We start from the raw sequence: 20,268 nt of genomic DNA, 5'->3' as shown, positions 1-20,268 counted from the left end.
GGGTCTCCAGGCTGGTTGCATAGAAGACTCCCCTAAGGAATTTGTAAAAACCACAGCTGCCCATTCCAACCCCTAGGTTGTGATTTAACTGGTCTGGGCTTGGGCCAAGACTGAATAGTGCACAGACCAGGCGAAGTGCTACTGTGCTGGGTGGGTACGGTGACAAAAGACATGGCTACCACCTGTGGAGTTCAAAGACTGGAGTCCCAAAAGAAAGGGACTGCAAGTGAGGGGACACTTCCTTCGGCCTTCGGAGATGTGAGGGAAGAGCAGGCGCTGAAGCTGGCCTCCTGGAAAGACAGTGGGTACAGAGTAATGAAGGTACTGAAGGCAAGAGATGCCATATCAGCAGTGGCGTGAACAAACACAGGCCATTGGGGGAACTGTGGGTGGCAGATGGGCTCTGAAGCAACCTTATGAAATGCTTAAACAAACAAACAAATAAACAAAACCGTTAAAAACCTGTCTGCATTTCTCTGCTATTCCTAAGGTCTAAGCAATGACATAGAGCTTCAGGAAGGAAGGGATTTGCAAGCCTCATATTTCCTCTCCTGTAACTGAATGCTTCTCGAACTGATGCCACTTCCTGCACACTGCCATGGGCCTTCTTGCTAGCTCCATAGGGGAATGGGAAGTAAAGCAGAGAACAGACAGGGCGCAAGCTCTGGAGTCAGGGATCTGAGCTTGACTCCCAACTCTCATGCTACATATAGCTGTGTGACCAGAGCCACATTAGCTAAACTGGGCCCAGGTTTTCACCCCCCTAAAACTGGAATAGTAGATAATAATTTTTCTCTACAGGGTTATACTGTATAAAGAACTTGTAGAACTTGCATCAGAAGAAACAAGTGATAGAGTGAAAATGAACAACCTATGGAAGGGGAGAAAATATTTCCAAATCACATATCCCATAAGGAGTTAAAATCCAGATCTATACAGAACTTCTACAACTTAACAACAAAAACCCAACTACTTGATGAAAAAATGGGGAAAGGACTTGAGTAGTCATTTCTCCAAAGATGATATACAAACGGCTGATAAGCATTTGAAAAGATGTCCAACATCACTAATCATTAGGGAAATGCCAACCAAAATCACATGAGCTATCACCTCATACCCACTGGGATGGCCACTAACAAGAGCCATAAAATTAGTGTTGACAAGGATTTGAAAACTGGAACCCTGCTGCACTGCTGGTGGAAACGGAAATGTAGCCACTCTCTAGAAAACAGTATGGTGAGTCGTCAAAAAATGAAACCTAAATTACTATAGGGTCTGGCAATTCCACTTCTGGGTATGTAGCCAAAAGAATTGGAAACAGGGTCTCCGAAAGATACTTGTACATCCATGTTCACAATAGCATTATTCACCAGAGCCAAAAGGTAGAAGTAACCCAAGTGTCCACAGACAAATATGGATAAGCAAAATGGGTATATACATGCAGAAGGATATTATTTCAGCTTAAAAAGCAAAGAAATTCTGGCACATGCTACAACATGAATGAATCTTGAAGACATTGTATGGCGTGAAATAAGCCAGTCATAGAAAGACAAATACTATATAATACCACATATATAAGGCCCCTGGATTAGTCAAATTCATAGAAACAGAAAGTAGAATGGTGGTTGCCAGAGCCTGGGGGAGGGGATGTGGAAACTGTTTAGTGAGCATAGGGTTTCAAAAAAAAAAAAAAAAAATGAGTATAGGGTTTCATAAAATGAAAAAGTTCCAGAGATTAGCCGCAAGACAACGTGAATGTACTGAATGCCACTGATTTGTATACCTGAAAATGATTAGGATGGTACATTTTATTTTCTGTGTTTTTTACAATTTAAAAAGGGCATCTGTAATTGTGGTTTTCAAGTTTCAGTAAGCAGAAGTACAACCCAACGGGCGCCCGAGTGGTTCAGTCGGTTAAGTGACTTCCTTGGGCTCAGGTCATGATTCGGGATCCTGGGATCGAGCCCCATGCTAGCCTCCCTGTTCAGCGGGGAGCCTGCTTTTCCCTCTCCCTCTGCCTGTTCCCTGCTTGGGGCCTCTCTCTCTATCAAATAAATAAGTAAAATCTTAAGAAAAAAAAAGGGAAGAAGAACAACAACAACAACCCAAGGTTCTTCCTGTAAACACCGAGTCCCCGGGGCCCCTTCCCCAGATACTCTGATTAGATGATGTAGGTGTGAGGCCCTGGAATCTGCATTTTCTTAAACATCTTAGGGATATTTAGCATACTAAGAATTCATTTATTCTGTTCTGGTTCTAAAGGACCAAGGGATATTCTTTTGGATATTTTGCTTTGTTGATCAGTTTATGTTTAAAACACACATACACACACACTATGCTTCTCTGTGTGTGTATGTGTGTATAGAAAGATCTCATATTGATTCTAGCCACAGCCCAACAAGATGGTCTTCCAGTCCTCAGGGAAGTCGGAGCTACCAAGCTTCAGCATGTGACTTCTAGGCTCTAGGCCCATGGGCCTCTCACATTTCAGCCTACACAAGCTCCACATCTCACCAGAAGTGTGTCAGGTAAACCAAGCCTGTGCCCACAGGATGTTCCCAACAAGGGAGGTAATGTCAAGTACACCCTGCAGTGGCTCTACCTCCCAAGCAGCAGAGTGGAGGAGAGCTAACACAGGCAACCCCGTTGCGCACAGTGCAGACAACGCAGGGAAACCACAATTCTCAAGGGCAGCCCAGCAAGCAGAAGGCCAAGGATAGCCATGAGAGGGGCCAGTAAAACATGGGACTGGGAGAGTCTCAGAGAGAGAGCAAGAAGAGCCTGAGAGAGGCAGCTCATTCAAGGACCTCAGGCCTCCCCTCCCACAACCCAAATAGCAAAGGAGACTCTGCTCATTCAACCGCAACCTACTAAATACAGTGTTCTCAGCCCACCACATCCAGCCATGTAGTCATTTGTTATCTTCATCATCATAATAGCACCTTTGACATTTCCCATGCTTGGCTCCAACTCCATCATTACTTTCTAGTGTAGCAAGGATGTTGCTCTCTGAGCATGAAGCATGGAGCACTCGTAACCTGCTAAGGCAGCAGGGCCGACAACTTTTAGATTATGACTCCCCCAAAAGCAGATCTGCCAGAAAACTAAGAGCAATTAACCTTCAGCCACCACTTTACCCCTGCCAAGGTCCTGAGAGGGGACCCAGCAATGTGTTCACATGGTCATGTGGTTTTGTAAGATGTACAGAAGCAAGATATTCTTGTATTCCTTTTCTTATAACCCCTCTCTACTCCAAACTGTCTAACCCAGAAAACCAGGGTCTGCCTCTGGATTCCACCTAAATTTAGTGAGGACTCCCCCACACCCTCTGTAGTGCCACATGCATTCACATACATCTCATTCAGCCTTATGGGGTACGTTATATTCTTAAGCCACTTTTACATTGAAGGAAATCAGGATTCAGAAAGGTTCCGTGAGATTCCAGGACCTGCCTAGGGTCATCAGGACTACAGGAAGAAGACTGAGATTCAAATCCAAACCCCTAAATCCAAGCCCTGTGTTCTTTACCATTCTTTCCTAGTTGCCCTAAGGAAAGCTAAATAATAACCACAAACAGAAAGACCCTCTAAAGAAAAAAAAAAAATGAAGCTACTCTTCTGATTAATAAGTTAACACTTAATAATAATCACTAACTTCTACTGACTCACTTGCCCTATGGCAGGCACAAAACTAAATGCTTCTCTTGTAATATTTCATTCACTGCTCACCATAATCCTATGAGACAGATATCAGCCTTACTCTACCGATGAGGAAAGTGAGGCTCAGGAAAGTCTACTAATTTACCCAAGAATACACAGTAAGTAGAAAAGCCAGGGATTAAGCTGAGGTCTAATTCTAAAGTCCTTGCATTTAACCATGGTATACTGTTCCAGCTGCAAGGAGGGAACGCCTGCCAGTGGGATGGAGGGAGGCAGGGAAGATGCCTTCAGCATAAATCAGGAGTGTGGCCTAAGAGCTAGAAGGAAGGAAGGAGAAATGTTGATCAGAAAAGATGATTCTGGGGAACCCTGGGTGGCGCAGCGGTTTAGCTCCTGCCTTTGGCCCAGGGCACGATCCTGGAGACCTGGGATCAAATCCCACGTTGGGCTCCCAGTGCATGGAGCCTGCTTCTCCCTCTGCCTATGTCTCTGCCTCTCTCTCTCTCTGTGTGTGACTATCATAAGTAAATAAAAATTAAAAAAAAAAAAAAAGAAAGAAAAGATGATTCTGGGCTCAAATGAACCAGTCAATTGCTTCACATGGAGCTTGATGCCCAGATCCCAGCAGAGGTCCCATCTCTCAGAGGCCCCATTTAAATATTCTCTGCATGGCCCAGTATCTCAAAGGACCACAACAATTTCCAGTGAGCAAGAAAGGTGTCACCTGTGTCCCGTAACTAACCTTCGGAGTACCCTGAGCTTTTTGGTTTGTCTAGGTTTCCGCAGAGCTTATCCTCTTTTCTAGGCTTATCTGGTGCAGCTGATAAAATGAGATGAGATCCAGCCAGCTGTCAAGAAATGTACAATGAGATTATGCTGAGAAGGAACCACCAGAGACAAAGGCCCCTAAAGAGTCGCTGGCCTGTTGTGGCTTTTGTGGCAGAAACCTGAGTGGGCCCTGGTTCTTGGTCGGGGGCAGGGAGCAGAGAAGAGGCAACAGCCATTTGTCTTTTGCCTTCCTGAGGCCTTCCTCTGTGCCTTGCTGAGGAGGCTGCTGAGAGGCAGGGGACAGAAGAGTCCCATCTTTAGTGGTGAGAAAGGCTGATAATTTAGGAAGAGTTGTCCGCTGGTAACAAAGAGGAGAAAGGCACTCATGGGTTTGCGCCTGTCGCTGGGGATCTGCGGTCCCCTGGTGCTAAGCCATAGCTCTAGTTCCAGCCCCTGCCCCTGAGCCTCATTAGGCTGAAGTCCTTGCGGGGTGCTCATCAACACACGCACCACACTTGCAGAATGGGTACTCTGGGTCTTGGGTGCTCAGGCCCGGCACCCCACCTTCATACAGGTGCCCTGGCATCTGGGTGTCCTCTCCGCTGCGTCCAGGTCACAGGTGAGGCCGGCCCCCCAGATGATGCTCAAGGCTCAGGTGCAAGCTGGTCTGCATCCACGTGACCACAGAGAGCCGGGCCCCAGGCCGGGCCGGTGAAACGACTGTCCTCAGGCTGTGCAGGTGCCCGCGGCGGCCTGGGCACAGGTGGGCCGCCTCCCCTCACCCGTCCCGCACCCAGGGAGGCGCGGAGGGTACAGGGGCACTCGGGTCCCCGGCTCCCTCCCGCCTGCCGCGGCAAGGCCAGGCCGGTGTTCGGAGCCGCGGCGCGCGCGGGCTCGGGCAGGGGCCGCCGGGCCTGTCCCCACGGCGGGCCGGGCTCGGGGCCCGCAGGCCTCGGCGCGGGCCCAGCTCCGCCCGCCCGCGCGCCCGCCCGCCCCTCGGCCCGGGGCCCGCGCCCGCCCGCCCGCCCGCCCGCCCGGCCTCCGCGGCCCCTGCCCGCCCGGCCTCACTTAACTGTTCCCCGTTGGGGCGGCGGCGGCGGCGGCGGCGGCGGGTCCCGGCTCCGTCTCACGCAGAAGCAGCTTCTCATCGCCCGGGCGGCGCGGGAGGGGCCGGGCCCGGGGCCCAGGCGGCGGGGCCGGCGCCGCAGCTCGAGCGCGAGCCTCACCGGGGAGCGGCGGGAGCGGCGGCGGCGGCGGCGGCGGCGGCGGCGGCGGCGGCGGGGGCGGGGCGGGGCGCGGCCTGGCGGCGGCGGCTCGGGCTCCCTCTCCCTCCCCGGGCCTGCCTCCCGGCCTCCGGCTCCGGCGCTGGCTCGCGGGGGAGGGGGCGGGAGCCCCGGCGTCCCGACCCGCCGCGCCTCTGCCCCGGCCCCGACCCGCAGCCCGGCCCGGCCCACGGCTCAGCCCGCGAGCCCCGGCCCCCCCCCCCCCCCCCGCCCCCCGGCCTCGGAGCCCCGGAGCCGCAGGCCTCTTGGCGCCTGGGCACCCGTTCCCGGTCTCGGGCAGGGCCCCGCAGCCCGCCCAGCTCTCCTAGGCCTCACTGCACAGCCTAGGGACCCCGGACGCCCCAGGCCTCTTGGCGCCTGGAGGAACACACGCGGGCGCGCGCACCCCCCCAACACACACACACACACACACACACACACACACACACACACACGTCGGCCTCTTGCAGGGACACAGACCCTCCGAGGCTTTAGTGAACATCAGGCCACTCCTTCAACTCCGCGCACTCCCGTTCAGGAGACCCCACCGTCTCAAATGGCCCAACACAAGCCTAGCCAGGCCTCAGTCCCCTCTCAGAATGACCCCAATCTCCCAGCAATTCTCTGCCTCCCCTCTACGCTGGGCCAATGACCCACCCACAGAGACCCAGATCCGTGGTTATGGAACTGCCCTCAGGGAAGCATCTCCAGTGAGAGGTTAATAGAAGTGATGCCTCACAGTACTTGGGAAAAAGTACAGGCCAGAGGGTAAGATGAAGCTGGATGGGGAGTGGGGTCCAGAGCTTGACTCTCAGCTAGACTGGCTGGTACCAAAGACAAGAAAAGACTCTGAACCCTTAACCAAAAATGTCCTACACAGCCCCAGCAAGGCATCCCCAGACAGAGGCTGGCCTGCTATTTGAAAGAATTGTGGCCCGAAGGCCAGAGCCTTTAGAGCTGAGGACCGTGCAACAGTGATTGGCATCAATTTGCTAATACATCAAGTCTAATTTTCACACATTCTAAGCTTTTTTTTAAAAAAAATATTTTATTTATTTATTCATGAGAGAGAGAGAGGCAGGGACACAGGCAGAGGGAGAAGGAGGCTCCATGCAGGGAGCCTGATGTGGGACTGGATCCCAGGACCCCAGGATGACGCCCTGGGCTGAAGGCAGGCGTTAAACCGCTGAGCCACCCAGGGATCCCCACATTCTAAGCTTTTCTAAGCAGAATTGGCTGTTGGGAAAATGTCCTGTGGAAAGCCAGGCAAGTGTATGCATTCTGAGTGCCTGTCTCACTCAGAAATGCCACTGGCTCAGATGGTTTTATAGACAAGTTCTTTCAGACCATTAGGGGACACACACTCCTTCTGTTATTTAAACTGTTACACAAAAGAAGAAAAAAAAGGGAAAAATGTTCCATTTCACTTCCCAAATTTAGTATAACTCTGATACCAAAATCTGACAGAGATTACACCAATAAGGAGAACTACAGATCAGAATAGAACACTGGCCTCTGGATAATTTAATATGGGTTATTCAAAAAAGAGGCTGTACAGTCAAATAATTTGAGAAAGTACTGCATGCCATTTAGAACCTATTTTTTAGAGAATCACAGTATTTGTATATTAATGTCTCTGTGAAGCCTAGGAGTAAAGAAACACATTTAACCTGGCATTTCTCAAACTCATCTGAGCCAGCACAACCTTTTTGAAAATTCACCAATTATTTCTAATATGTGAATCATTACTATACACCAACCTATATAAGTATATAATAGTTTTAAAGCTATGAAACAATATTTTAGCAATTTCAATCCAACTTGTTGTAAAACAACTCAAAATCCACTATGATTAAGCAAGGTTTATTCCAGAAGCGCAAGAATAATTCAACATCAAGGAGCCTGTAAATTCAGTGTATTGTTAAAGAAAAATAAATCACAGGATATTTCAACAAGACAGATGCTTTAAAAGTATTTGATAAACTTCAACACTGATTACTTATTAATTCTTAAAAACCTCTTCGTAATCTAGGAAGAAAATGTAAACTTAATATGATAAAGTTTATCAGAAGCCATCAACAAACATCTTTAATGGTGAAACACTAAAGGTATTCTCATTTAAGCCAGAAACACAACAAGGATCTGCTATAGCTGCTACAAACTATTTCCAATGCAATAAGATAAGAAAAATAAATAAGAAACAAATATTGGAAAGGAAGAGACAAAATTGTCATTACCTGTTCATGATTTTAAGCGCGTACCTAAAAACAAGAGTTGAAGAGAATCAGCCAAAAATCTTAAAGAATTTGGCAAAATGGCTAGTTATAAGATAAACACCAAAATCAATGGCTTTCCTAAATATTAAGGGAAAAGACTTTGTTTCCATAGAAGGAAACTTCTGTGTTCTTTTTGGCCTCTGGCTGATTGCAGAGAGCAAATATTTTTATGTGTTCTCTCCATGTGGCAAGTGGACCTGTTTCTAATGCAGAGAGATGCTATTGTCCAGCTACTATAGAGGTAAATCTATCCAATTCGGGGGAAATATAGCAAGTTGACTTGGCTACAGATCAAAAGCTACACTTTCCTATCAATTTCCAGGATTCTTATCTCCTATGTCTCTTTTCTGTATCTATGCCTCAGTTTCTTCCCAATTCAGAAGAGGGAGAGAGGTATTACTTATAAGATCCCCTAAGTACAGCACTAAATAACCAGTGATTTCTACTTAGAAAGTATGATATTTTTTAAGAACATTATATTCACATTAGGAATTCATACTATAAAATACCTGGGCTTAACCTTTACCTTTAACAAGAAATGACAAGGCCCACAGAAAGAAAACTATAAAACTTTACTGAAAAACATAGAGGTCCTTAATAAAAGGAAAAACAATAAGTCCCTGGGGTAGAAGTCTCAATATTGCAAATATGTCATTATCTCCCCTAACTCAATTTATAAATTTAGTGGAATTTAAATTAAAGAACCAATATGATTTGAGGGATGGGCTGTAATGGAAGATGACAAAATTATTATTTTTTTAATATTTTATTTATTTATTCATGAAAGACAGAGAGAGAGAGAGAGAGAGAGAGAGGCAAAGACACAGGAGGAGGGAGAAACAGGCTCCATGCAGGGAGCCTGACATGGGACTCAATCCTGGGACTCCAGGATCACGCCCTGGGCTAAAGGCAGGTGCCAAACCTCTGAGACACCCAGGAATCCCTGACAAAATTATTTTAAAACTGATTTTGATAAATATGGGAAAATATACAGGAAAATTTTGAAACTGATAATAGTATAGTAAATTTATTATAAGAATATTAATAATGAATATAAAATATAATGTAGAACATTATAACTCATATGTCATATATTTTATTATACATTAATATAGTAACTTATATTTTAATATCTGTTAGAGCAGTAATAATACTGGTTATCTAACATATTAAAATGTAACATAAGGGAACTGAATGACTCAGTTGGTTGAGGGTCTGACTCTTGATATTGGCTCAGGTCATAATTTCAGGATCCTGGAATCAAGCTCCTTGGTGGGCTCTGAGCTCAGTGGGGATCTGCTTGAGATTTTCTCTCTCTCCTTCTCCCCCTGCTCCCCTCTCCAAAATAAATAAATCTTTAAAAAATATATACAACTTTAGCAAATAAAATTGTGGGCCACCAGTGTAGGAATAAACTTTTATCATATATTGAGTTCCCTGTTTATAAATGCTTTGTTATATCCACTGATCCATTTGGATATTCCTAATGCTCCACTCCAAACCATATTATCTTGCCCAGATCACTTCAATAACATCCTTACTGGTCTCCTGGCTTTGCCTCCATTCAAACAATGGAAAACAGCAACCAGAGTGATCATTAAAATAACAATAATAGCAATAAAACGGCAAGTCACTTCCTTTCTAAAGGCCCTCCAGTGACTTTCCAAAAAATAAAATAAACTCAAATGCTCCAGACTAGATCTCATGCTCTCTGGACCTTGTCTGCCCCTCTATCTTCTTAGCTGCTCTAGCCATACTGGTTTCCTTTTAGATATTTAAATATGAAAGCTCTTTCTTCCCTAGAGGATTTCACCTACAGCATGCCTCCTCACCATATTTACAGCATCTGAGCCCTTCTCATCCTTAAACTTTCAGCTAAATGTCACCTCTTTGGAGGTGTTCACTGGTCATCTAAGTAGCTTCTTTTTGTATTCATACGACATCTGTTCATTTCCCTTTTTTTAAAGATTTTATTTATTTATTCATGAGAAACAGAGAGAGAGAGGTAGAGACACAGGCAGAGGGAGAAGCAGGCTCCATGTAGGGAGCCTGACATGGGACTCCTTCCCAGGTCCTCAGGATCATGCCCTGGGCTGAAGGTGGGGTTAAACCGCTCAGCCACCCAGGCTGCCCACATCTGTTCATCTCCCACTTATCACTCATCATATTATGAACTATTTACTATTTGTTTACCTGTTCAATTCTCAGTCTCCCCACCAGACTAAAAGCTCCACCATGGTATCTGTTCATCAAGCATAAATGTGCCCCATGTACTAGCCCCTCAATAAACATTTGTTTAATATATAGATGTGTCAACATTTAATACGTGCATACCCTCTGTCCATGTCTAATACTTATCCAGAGTAAACAATCAGGCAAGTGCACACAGATGTATGTTCAAGGATAATTATTTCAGCATTGCTTATAATGAGAAAATATTGGATATATCCTAAATGCCTAGCAATGGAAGATTGAGCCATTAAAAAAAGCTGTATTGACATAGAAATATACCATGGTATATTGTTAAGTAAGAAAATAAACCAAAACAGGATATAGAACAGAATGCATTTATTCTACATATAAAATTATTAATTGTATATGTATTTATGCATATTTATATGTATTAAAATGCATTAGATACTTGGAAAATGTATACCAAACATTAATAGTTTAACAGTGGCTATCTGTAGGGGAGGATAGAGATTTTCATTTTCTATTTTAGCATATCTGTATCTATATTTTAGCATTTTAGGAATATGGACACAAATTACAGAACACCCAACCAACAGTAGCTTGAACAATAGGCATTTATTTTGCTGGCCAGAAGTCATCTACCTTCAGTCTTCCTGTTACAGGAGGATGAAGACATTAAGAACACATGTCCTATCCTTTGCTGACATCCTTAGGTGGTTGTCGTTTATGATTTACTTGTGACCTCCTGGGCACAGAATGGCTCCTCCAGCTTCAAATGTCATGGCTTCCTCTTTCACAGCACAAAATCAGGTGGGGAGCAAAATCTTTCCCAGGAATTCCCCAGCAGATCTGAAGATCCCAAGGGTCAGAAATGGGCCATGTGGCCCCTCCTAACTGTAAGGGAAGCTAGGAAATTGGCTTTGGTAATCATGCTCACCTCCTGAGTTTGGTCATATTGACATGCCATTTAAAAATTACTATTTCCTTGGAAAATAGCGTGGAAGTTCCTCAGAAAATTAAAAAATAGAACTACCATGTGATCCAGCAATCCCACTTCTAGGTATATACCCAAAAGAAATGAAAATAAGATCTCAAAGAGATACCTGCACTCCCATGTTCACTGCAGCATTATTTAAATAGCCAAGACATGGAAACAACACAAGTGTCTTTTGAGGGATGAATGGATGAAGAAAGTTCAAGATACACACACACACACACACACACACACACACACACAGAGGAATATTATTCAGCCATTAAAAAGAAGGAAATCCTGTCTTTGTGACAACATAGGCAAACCATGAGGACAATATGCTAAGTGAAATAAGTAAGACAGAGAGGGACAAATATTGTATAATCTCATCTATATGAGGAATCTAAAAAAACGGACCTGATAGAATGAGTAGATTGGTGGTTGCCAGAAGCACTGGAGGGATGGGAGATAGATGACAGTGGTCAAACGGTACAAACTTCCAGTTATGAGATGAACAAGTCCTGGGGATCTAATATACAGCATGGTGACTACAGTTACCTATACTGTATTGTATACTGAAAAGCTGCTAAGAGACTAGATCTTAAAAGTTCTCACTCAACACACAAAAGCTACTATGTGAGGTGATGGGTATGTTGTTAACCAGCCTTCCTATGGCGATCATTTCACAATACATATGTATATCAAATCATCATGTTGTATATCTTCAAACTTAAACAACTTATATGTCAATTCTATTTCAACAAATCTGGAAAAACAGGGACACCTGGGTGGCTCAGTGGTTGAGCGTCTGCCTTTGGCTCAGGTCCTGGGATGGAGTTCTGCATTGGGTTCCCCATGGGGAGCCTGCTTCTCCCTCTACCTGTGTCTCTGCCTCTCTCTCTGTGTCTCTCATGAATAAATAAAATCTTTTTTTTTTTCAATCTGGAAACATAAAAAATAAAATAAAAAACAATCAGTTTCCTTATCAGGGACTAAGGCAATTCAGATTTTTAAAAATTTTAATAATGAATATAATCAGGAAAGAAAAAAGTCAATGTATGTAAGACATAATGAGATCCCAGAGAGTGTTGAATGAAGTATGGCTAACAGTTTGGAGAGCAGGTCCTTGCTGCTTAGAAGGCCTTTCCCATGCAGGCCAAACACCAACTTGGTCAGCCTCCTGAACCTGAGATCACCACCACTCACTTCTGTCTTCTCTGGCCCTCCCTTAAAGCTCTCTCAATTAATAAATACATCATTACTCTTCAGGCTAGTTTCTGGTATTGATCTGTGGGAGCTAGAATGGAATGATTCTGCCTTAAGAGAGCGAGGGTAAAATCTCATCGGTTATCAGTGTTGCTGGCTAAAACAGAACTTTGCCCTAAACTGTACAGTTTTTGATCTGGTCTCTGCTCTCAGAGTGAACACAGATGCTTGTAGGAGTAGAAGGTAGGCAGGTGGGATAAACGTGCTAGTGGGACAGGTGTGCAAATGTGGCTGGCTTTCTTTCACAGAGTGACTAGAAGGATGTGAAAAATAAATACAGAACAACCACAAACAGTGCTGTTGAAACTCAGAGATCATAACCATGTGCAGAACTGCTTTTATTATACAGAGGTACCACATAATGACAGACCCAAGTTGTGATTCTTTCAATACCTTTCCTAGTCAGGAGGAGCTTGCTCCAGAGACCTGGCACAAAGACGGCAGCTTCCTTTTATTTAGATTGTAGGCTTCAGGAGGGCATGCACCTCAGGAGTCTTGTCTCTCTTTTCACCACTCCAGGACATAGTAGGTACTCAACAAAAATTTCTTGGGTGAATAGTGTCATTCTCTGTTTTTTTTTTAATTTTTTAAAATTTATTTATTCATGATAGTCACACAGAGAGAGAGAGAGAGAGAGAGAGAGAGAGGCAGAGACACAGGCAGAGGGAGAAGCAGGCTCCATGCACCGGGAGCCCGACGTGGGATTCGATCCCGGGCCTCCAGGATTGCGCCCTGGGCCAAAGGCAGGCGCCAAACCGCTGCGCCACCCAGGGATCCCAATAGTGTCATTCTCAATGGCAGTTAGAAATCCAGATAATTTCATTCACAGGCATTTCCCCGGTGCCAGGCACTGGGCTCGGCCCCTCTGCATAAATCATTTCACTCAATACTGATATGGATCCCATGATGTAGGGATTATGATTATGACAACTATGGAGACCAGGTCTTCCTAAGGCACATTGTGGTAAGTGGGGTCAGAGGCGTCAAACCCCACACTGAATGCTTATAGTTTTGCTATGCAGAACTCTTGAACAGGATTCCCAGAGTCCTGGAGAACATTCTGTTGGATGGAGTCCTACTCTTTCATGGACAGCGGTTGTTCCTTCAATCCCTCACTGAGAGTCCTGGCTAGGCTTCTGGATTTAGAAAGTTGGTTTGGCCCTCAAGATGTGCATAATCTGGGGACACCATGGTGGCTCAGTTGGTTAAGCATCTGCCTTCAGCTCAGGTTGTGATAGTAGGGTCCTGGGACGAGTCCCACATCAGGCTCCCTGCTCAGCAGGAAATCTGTTTCTTCTTCTCCCTCTGCTGCTCATGCTTGCTTGTGTTCTCTCTCTCTCTCTCTCTTTCTCATGCTTGCTTGTGTTCTCTCTCTCTATCTCAAATTAATTAAATAAAATCTTTTTTAAAGAAAGATGGGCACAATCTGGAGGAGATTCAGATTTTGCTGGTAATGATCATCTGGTTGTCAGCAATAGAAATGCACCCTAGCTTAGGCAAAAAAGAAAATTCGTGGAACAAATGGGGATTCTCATGGAAGCAGACACAAGGCAGGAAAGTTCTGAGGCTTTTCCAGGGTCACACATCCTCCTATTACACTTTCTCCTCATGTGTCTGCCTCTGTTCTTCACCCTTTCTAACAGATGGCTCTTCTCTTCTCCTCTCCCTGTCCACAGTCTAATGTGGCTGCCATAATGGTACCCTCAGTTGGCTATGTATCATGTAGTTCCAGTGACCCGAGACATGGACAAGTGTCTCTACATTCTAATTCCAGATTTAGGGGGAGAGAATCAGAAAAGCCCACTAGTGATTAGGTCCACTCTGGACCAAATATACTGGACACAGGGGAGGATCACATCTATTTAGCCATGTGCTGGCACTGTTGTCTGCAAATATTTCTCCCAATGTAGCTTGTCTTCTTATTCTCTTGATGCTATGGATTTTTTAAAAAATATTTATTTATTTATGATAGTCACAGAGAGAGAGAGAGAGAGAAGCAGAGACACAGGCAGAGGGAGAAGCAGACTCCCTGGGGAGCCTGCTGCGGAACTCGATCCCAGGATCCCATGATCAGGACCTGAGCTGAGGGAAGATGTACAACCACTGAGCCACTCAGGTGCCCAATGCTGTGGATTTTTAATAGTGAAATTGGAAAACTGGAAGCCAAGAAGTTAATCTTTATTTTTGTTGTTTGGTTTTGGTTTTACTTTGTATCATTTCTTCCCTGAAGAACTAAGCCTTGGGAAGGAGGTTTTAGGGAGGGAAGAGGCTCGGGTTGAAGTGCTAGAAGGAATTACAAAGGAGAAAACTCATCGAGTAATCTTCTAAAATATTTATCAACAATGCAGGTATATTATAGTGTGAAGCAACCTGCCCAAGGGCATCAATATATAAGGCCGAAGTCCTGTAACAGTGAAAAGAGAAATACTCATTCTTCCAGGAAGAGGCTCCAGAGAAAAAGGATGGACACTGGTTTGTGAAGAATGAGGAGCAGTCACCAGGTAGACAAAGGAGGAAAGCTGTGGCAACAAGCAGAGTAAGGAGGACGGTTAGGGATGACGGGAGTTGTCGTGAAGGGTAAGTGGCCAGAGGGGTGAGGGTGAGGTTAAGTGGAAGGACCAGCCAACCCGGGCTCCAGGACAGTAGTTAAAAGACATACATCGGGGATCCCTGGGTGGCTCAGCGGTTTGGCGCCTGCCTTTGGCCCAGGGCGCGATCCTGGAGTCCCGAGATCAAGTCCCATATCAGGCTCCTCACAGGGAGCCTGCTTCTCCCTCTGCCTGTGTCTCTGCCTCTCTCTCTCTCTCTCTCTCTCTCTCTCTTTCTGTCTATCATAAATAAATAAATCTTAAAAAAAATAAAAAATAAAAGACATACATCACATAAAATCTCATATCCAAAAACCAGTTTTAAATATCAGCCTGTACTGAAGACTTCCAACTCTGTCTCTCGCCTGGTCCTCTTCCCTGAACTATGAACCTTTTTTTCTCCAACAGCCTACCAGACATGCACGTCTGAATGTCCAGTGGGCATCTCCAATGTAACACTACCTCTAGAACCCAGCACCTGATGGCACCTTCCAAACCTGCTCCTCCCTCCATCTGCCCCATCTCACCTGTTAGAAACTACATCTTTCCAGGTGCTCAGCCAAAAACCTGGGAGCCCTCTCTGCCTCCTTTCTTTCTTATATACCTCACATACAATATTTCAGCCTCAAGGCTCAGAGCAGTAAAGGAGGTGTGTCCACTGAAGGCCAAGTTTCTTTTTCTCTGTGTGTAAGAAGGCTGAGCATGTTCCATTTGAAGTGTGCATATGAGCTGGCTCGGCAGAAAAAGCAGGGGGCACAGGAAGGAGGTGCTCTAGGCAGAAAGGATATACACAAAGGGCATAAGAGGAGACGGAGGTCTTGTGCGGAGGGAAGGGGGGATCAGTCTGACTGGAGGAGGCTGGGTAAAGTAAGACTAGACAAGCAGGTGGGATCCAGCCAGCTGGTACTGGTGTCAGTGTCCCTTTGCCCTGTCCCCAGTCACCAGGACACGTGCTTACCCCCTGTGCATTCACCCAAACTTCTGCCCTTTGCCTGTGTGGCTACCCTTGGCTCTTGGCATCCTGATTCCTAAACCTCTGTGTTTGGCTCTGGCCCTTGGCTACTGTTGTTTACTCAGCCTAGCAGCCTCCAAGACTTCTTCATGGACCAGTGCTTATCAATGAGGCAGGAAATGTGAAAAATAAAGACAATGTGGCATTATATAAGCAGAACTGCATTTCTGGGGGGCACCTGGGTGGCTCAGTCAGTTAGGCATCTGCCTTCGGGTCAGATCATGATCTTAGGTCCTGGCATCGAGCCCCACATTAGGCTCCCTACTCAGTGGGGATCCTGTTTCTCCCTCTCCCTCTGCTCCTCTCCCCTGCTTGGTGCTCTCTCTCTCTCTCTCAACTATCTATCTCATTCTCTCTTTCTCAAATAAATCTTTTTAAAAATTGAAAAAAAAAAACTGCATTTCTTTCTGTAAATTACAGACATCCCAGGAAAATAGCTGGACATACTGAATGAACGCAACACTGAGAATGCTTAAAATTTAGGCTACAGGGTAAGCACAAAATTCATCTTAGGAGCCGAAAGGGAAAGAGCTCTCCAACAGGTAAACAGTTTTTACAACAATAAGAAGCCTGTCTGGCTGTCAGTTGAGAGGGGCATGATGTAAACTCTAAGATATCACAGTAAAAGAAGACACATAGTGATTTCAAATGTTGACTTGCAAATTGAAAGTTTTGAGAGTGATTCTTTGAATGAAAAGTGGTAGTTTGCCTCAAGCAGCTTCTCATACAGGCAACTTGAAACAGTTCCACGGTAGGTCATGGCACAGATTCACTTATTTAATGATGATAAAAGGTCCTCACAGGTAATTCCAGGAAGCCAACAAATGTACTTTTTCTGTGCATGTTGGGCTCGTGTGACAATGCACATGCATGGTGCATGTGTGCATGTGTATGATCTGTCTTTTCTGTGAAAGGAATGTTCTTTATTGTGCTATTATTTTCTTCTGACTTATAAATATTAACATACCCTTCATTTTCTGAAATAAAGTGACAGTACATACTTACGAGACAAAATAACTTTTATTGGCTTCCAAATTAGTTTTTGGAATTTACAAATCCATGATCCCAAAATCTAGGAATCAGGGCCTCCCCGATTAAACCTTTGGTTTTGAAATCTTGGCTCCAGCTTTGACCAGAGCATCCTTTCAAGATGCAACTTTCCATGGGTTTTGTTTTTCTTTTTTCTTTTTCTTTTCTTTACTTTTCCTTTTTGTTGTTTTTTTGTTTGTTTGTTTGTTTGTTTTTGGTTTTGGGTTTTTTTGTTGTTGTTGTTCCAGGAGGCAAAATTTGCCCAGTATTAAGGGTCACAAGTGAGAAATCCAAAAGGCTATAATTTTGGAACCTAATCATAGCTGGGGCTCCCACTACTCATGGTTCACATGTGTCTTACAGTTGCCAGAAGTGCAGCCTTGAAATCAAAGACAAATCAAAGTCTATTACTACCTGTGGTAGAGACTGCTGGGAGCTCTCAGGTGTATCTGTGAGCTCTTCTATGTTGCCAGCCTCCCTGTGGTTAGCTTGGCCCCCAGTAGTGCTGGCCAATAGGATGTGAGCAGAGCCATTTGCATCACTTCAGGCTAGGGTGGATAAGATCTGGTGTGCCTTCTCTCCTCTCACCTCCTTCTACCAGTCCCTGCTTAGATGACGTATGGTGACTGGAAGCTACAAGTTGATGGAGCTATAAAATGGAGGCAGCCTGAGGTCCTGAGCTGCCATGGAGAGGAAATTCTCCAAATACACAGTTGCAACTCAAGAGAAAAGTAACTCTCACGGTGGAAAGCCACTGAGATTTTAGAGTTTATTTTTTCCTGATGTATCCTACTCTGACACATCATCTTGCTAAAATTCCCTCCAGTGCCTTCCTCTTCCATTTGGACAAAATCCCACCACCCTTTCCTTGGCCTGCAAAGCCCAACATGTGCCCTGCACACCTCTTGATGTCCCCCTCCTGACCCCTGCTCCCACATTCACTGTGCCCTAGCTACACCAGCCTTCAAAGGATGTCAGAACATGCCAAGCCATTCCCACCACAGAGCATTTTCACCAGCAATTCTTTGGCTTGGAATATGCTGCTGCCAGCTCTTACTCTCTCTTGACATTCACCTCACCCTCGAGGTAGCAGAGAAGCCTTCCTTGATCATCTAAGTTGAAGAGATTCCATTTGTCACTCTGTGTCACCATATTTTATGTTCACCCTGGCATTTATCACTCCCTGGTTATTTTCTTGTTTATTTAATTGTTTGTCTGTTTCCCTTCTTATCTGTCTTGTTTACAGCTGATTCCTCAGTGCCTAGCAAAGAGCCTGGGGCAGATTCGGGGCTCTACATGTATTTGCTTTGTAGATGGATGAACAAAGAAATGCCCCTGATACTCTTGCCCTGTGTCTGCCCAAAGAGTTCACTGTGCCTAGTAAGCAACTGAACGGTGGTCCTGTTGTCTACTGCTGTGCTACAAACCTTCCCAAAACAGGCTTACACTAACAGCAATCATATGCTTTGCTCATGAATTGGGGGGGAGGGGGGGTGGCTGGGTTCTGCTAGGTATTCTCACCTGGGGTCTCTCATGAGGATATAGGCAGATAGTGACTGGGGCCCAGCTCATTTTAAAGACCTCTTTATCCTGCTCTGTGACTGGGAAGACTCAAACATCTGGGGTTTTACTCCGCTGACCAGCTGTGGGACTTTAAGATTACTTAATCTCTTTGAGCCCATGATCTTTATATATAAAATAGGAGGAGAAGTAATAATAACATCTACTATTTATTTGACACCTATTATATTCCAAGCACCATATATGTTAAACTGCATGCCTGTTTCCCCGAATCCTTATAACAACCTATTTGTAGATATTCCTATTACAAAACCAACTTATTTTATAGATGAAGAAGCTGAAGTTCAGAGATGTTAAATGTCTTGCTCAAAGGCATGCAGCTAATTGTGCCAGAAACTTCTAGTTAATGTAGTGCATTGGGTCAATATGGGAAATCCCTACTCCTACTTTACATACAATAAAATGCAAGATAAAATACAACCGAAAAATGTAAAGGCATAGCTGAGGACAAAGCCAAGAAAGAGGGAGCCTCAGGAATCAGACAAAGACAAGGGCAGTCCTGGTGGCTCAGAGGTTTAGCGCTGCATTCAGTCCAGGGCCTGATCCTGGAGATCCGGGATGGAGTCCCGCGTCAGGCCCCCTGCATGGAGCCTGCTTCTCCCTCTGCCTTGTGTCTCTGCCTCTCTCCCTCTCTCTCTCATAAATAAATAAAAATCTTAAAAAATAAAAAAAGTCAGGACAGTGAGCAGGATCTGAGGTTGAGGGGCTCTCTGGGATGGGGCAGGTGGGAGCCAGGAGTCCCAAGGAGGTTGCTTGCTCAGAGAAAGAGGCACCGAGACAACGCTGCCCAGATCTTCCTGCAACCTGTTCCTGCGAGCAGCCACGAGACCTTTAACGGAGCCGGGGTGCCCAAGTAGCCTGGCCAAGTCCAGCCTGGAGCAGGGGTTCCAGCTGGCCACCTGATCCCTTGCCTGGGTTGCTGACCGTCAGGCACTGTCAATTTATTTAAACATTCAACCTAATAAACCATCTCCAGCCGCCTCTCTAGTTGTCCTTTCTAGTTAACATCCACTCTAAAACTCTGTTAGAACTGACAAAAGATAAAGAAGAAAAAGGAAACCTTGGGAAGGAAACAAAACACTCGTAAATCCGAGAAAAATCAAAGCCGAAATTGCAATTGCCGTTAGAATGCGTGAGCTGGAAAACACTCGTTATCAAAAGGTGGAGACTAATAGAGCCAAGGCCACAGTTACGAGGGGCCTTTTGGCCTCCCAGAAATCTGTGGTGGTAGCACCGGGCTGCGAGTTTCGCCACAGGAACACTGCGGAGGCTGCAGAGCACCCCTAGGTGAGACGATGGGCAGGCCGGGCAGGGGCTGGAAGGGAGAAGAGCAGCTGGTCCCAAAGACAATTCTGGGTTACGGTGGGTCCCAGAAGAAACTGTCACAGAAATGGGATAGTGCCATACTTATAAACAGACCAGGACAGAAACTCTGCCTTTTGGGGATCCCTGGGTGGCTCAGTGCTTTGGCGCCTGCCTTCAGCCCAGGTCGTGGTCCTGGAGTCCTGGGGACGAGTCCTGCGTCAGGCTCCCTGCGTGGAGCCAGCTTCTCCCTCTGCCTGTGTCTCTGCCTCTGTCCCTCTGTGTCTCTCATTTAGAAAAAAGAAGAAAGAAAAGAAAGAAAGAAAGAAAGAAAGAAAGAAAGAAAGAAAGAAAGAAAG

The 20,268-nt window shown here is 45.4% G+C and overlaps 1 protein-coding gene across 8 annotated transcripts in view; it reads right to left on the bottom strand.

Moving 5' to 3' along the window:
- The window catches only part of MVB12B (multivesicular body subunit 12B), a 223,919-nt gene that overhangs the window by 181,328 nt on the left and 22,323 nt on the right, over positions 1–20,268 (bottom strand). The window contains exons 1-2 of one of the 8 annotated variants that reach the window (XM_077850697.1): positions 5,501–5,628; positions 4,402–4,507 (exon numbers count right to left, since the gene is read on the bottom strand). The exons of 1 other annotated variant lie outside the window; for it this stretch is intronic. Coding sequence is in view for 2 of the 7 variants with exons in the window: in XM_077850704.1 (XP_077706830.1) it covers positions 5,501–5,575 (75 nt within the window). In the remaining 5 variants the exon portion in view is untranslated. Of the gene's footprint in view, positions 1–4,401; positions 4,508–4,991; positions 5,187–5,500; positions 5,658–20,268 lie in introns of those variants that run through there. 6 more of the 8 variants (XM_077850701.1, XM_077850698.1, XM_077850702.1 and 3 more) reach the window with 6 other exon arrangements.

The sequence above is a fragment of the Canis aureus genome, chromosome 16 (assembly GCF_053574225.1).
Source record: "Canis aureus isolate CA01 chromosome 16, VMU_Caureus_v.1.0, whole genome shotgun sequence".
NCBI lineage: Eukaryota > Metazoa > Chordata > Mammalia > Carnivora > Canidae > Canis > Canis aureus.
This window is presented reverse-complemented; position numbering and strand designations above follow the sequence as displayed.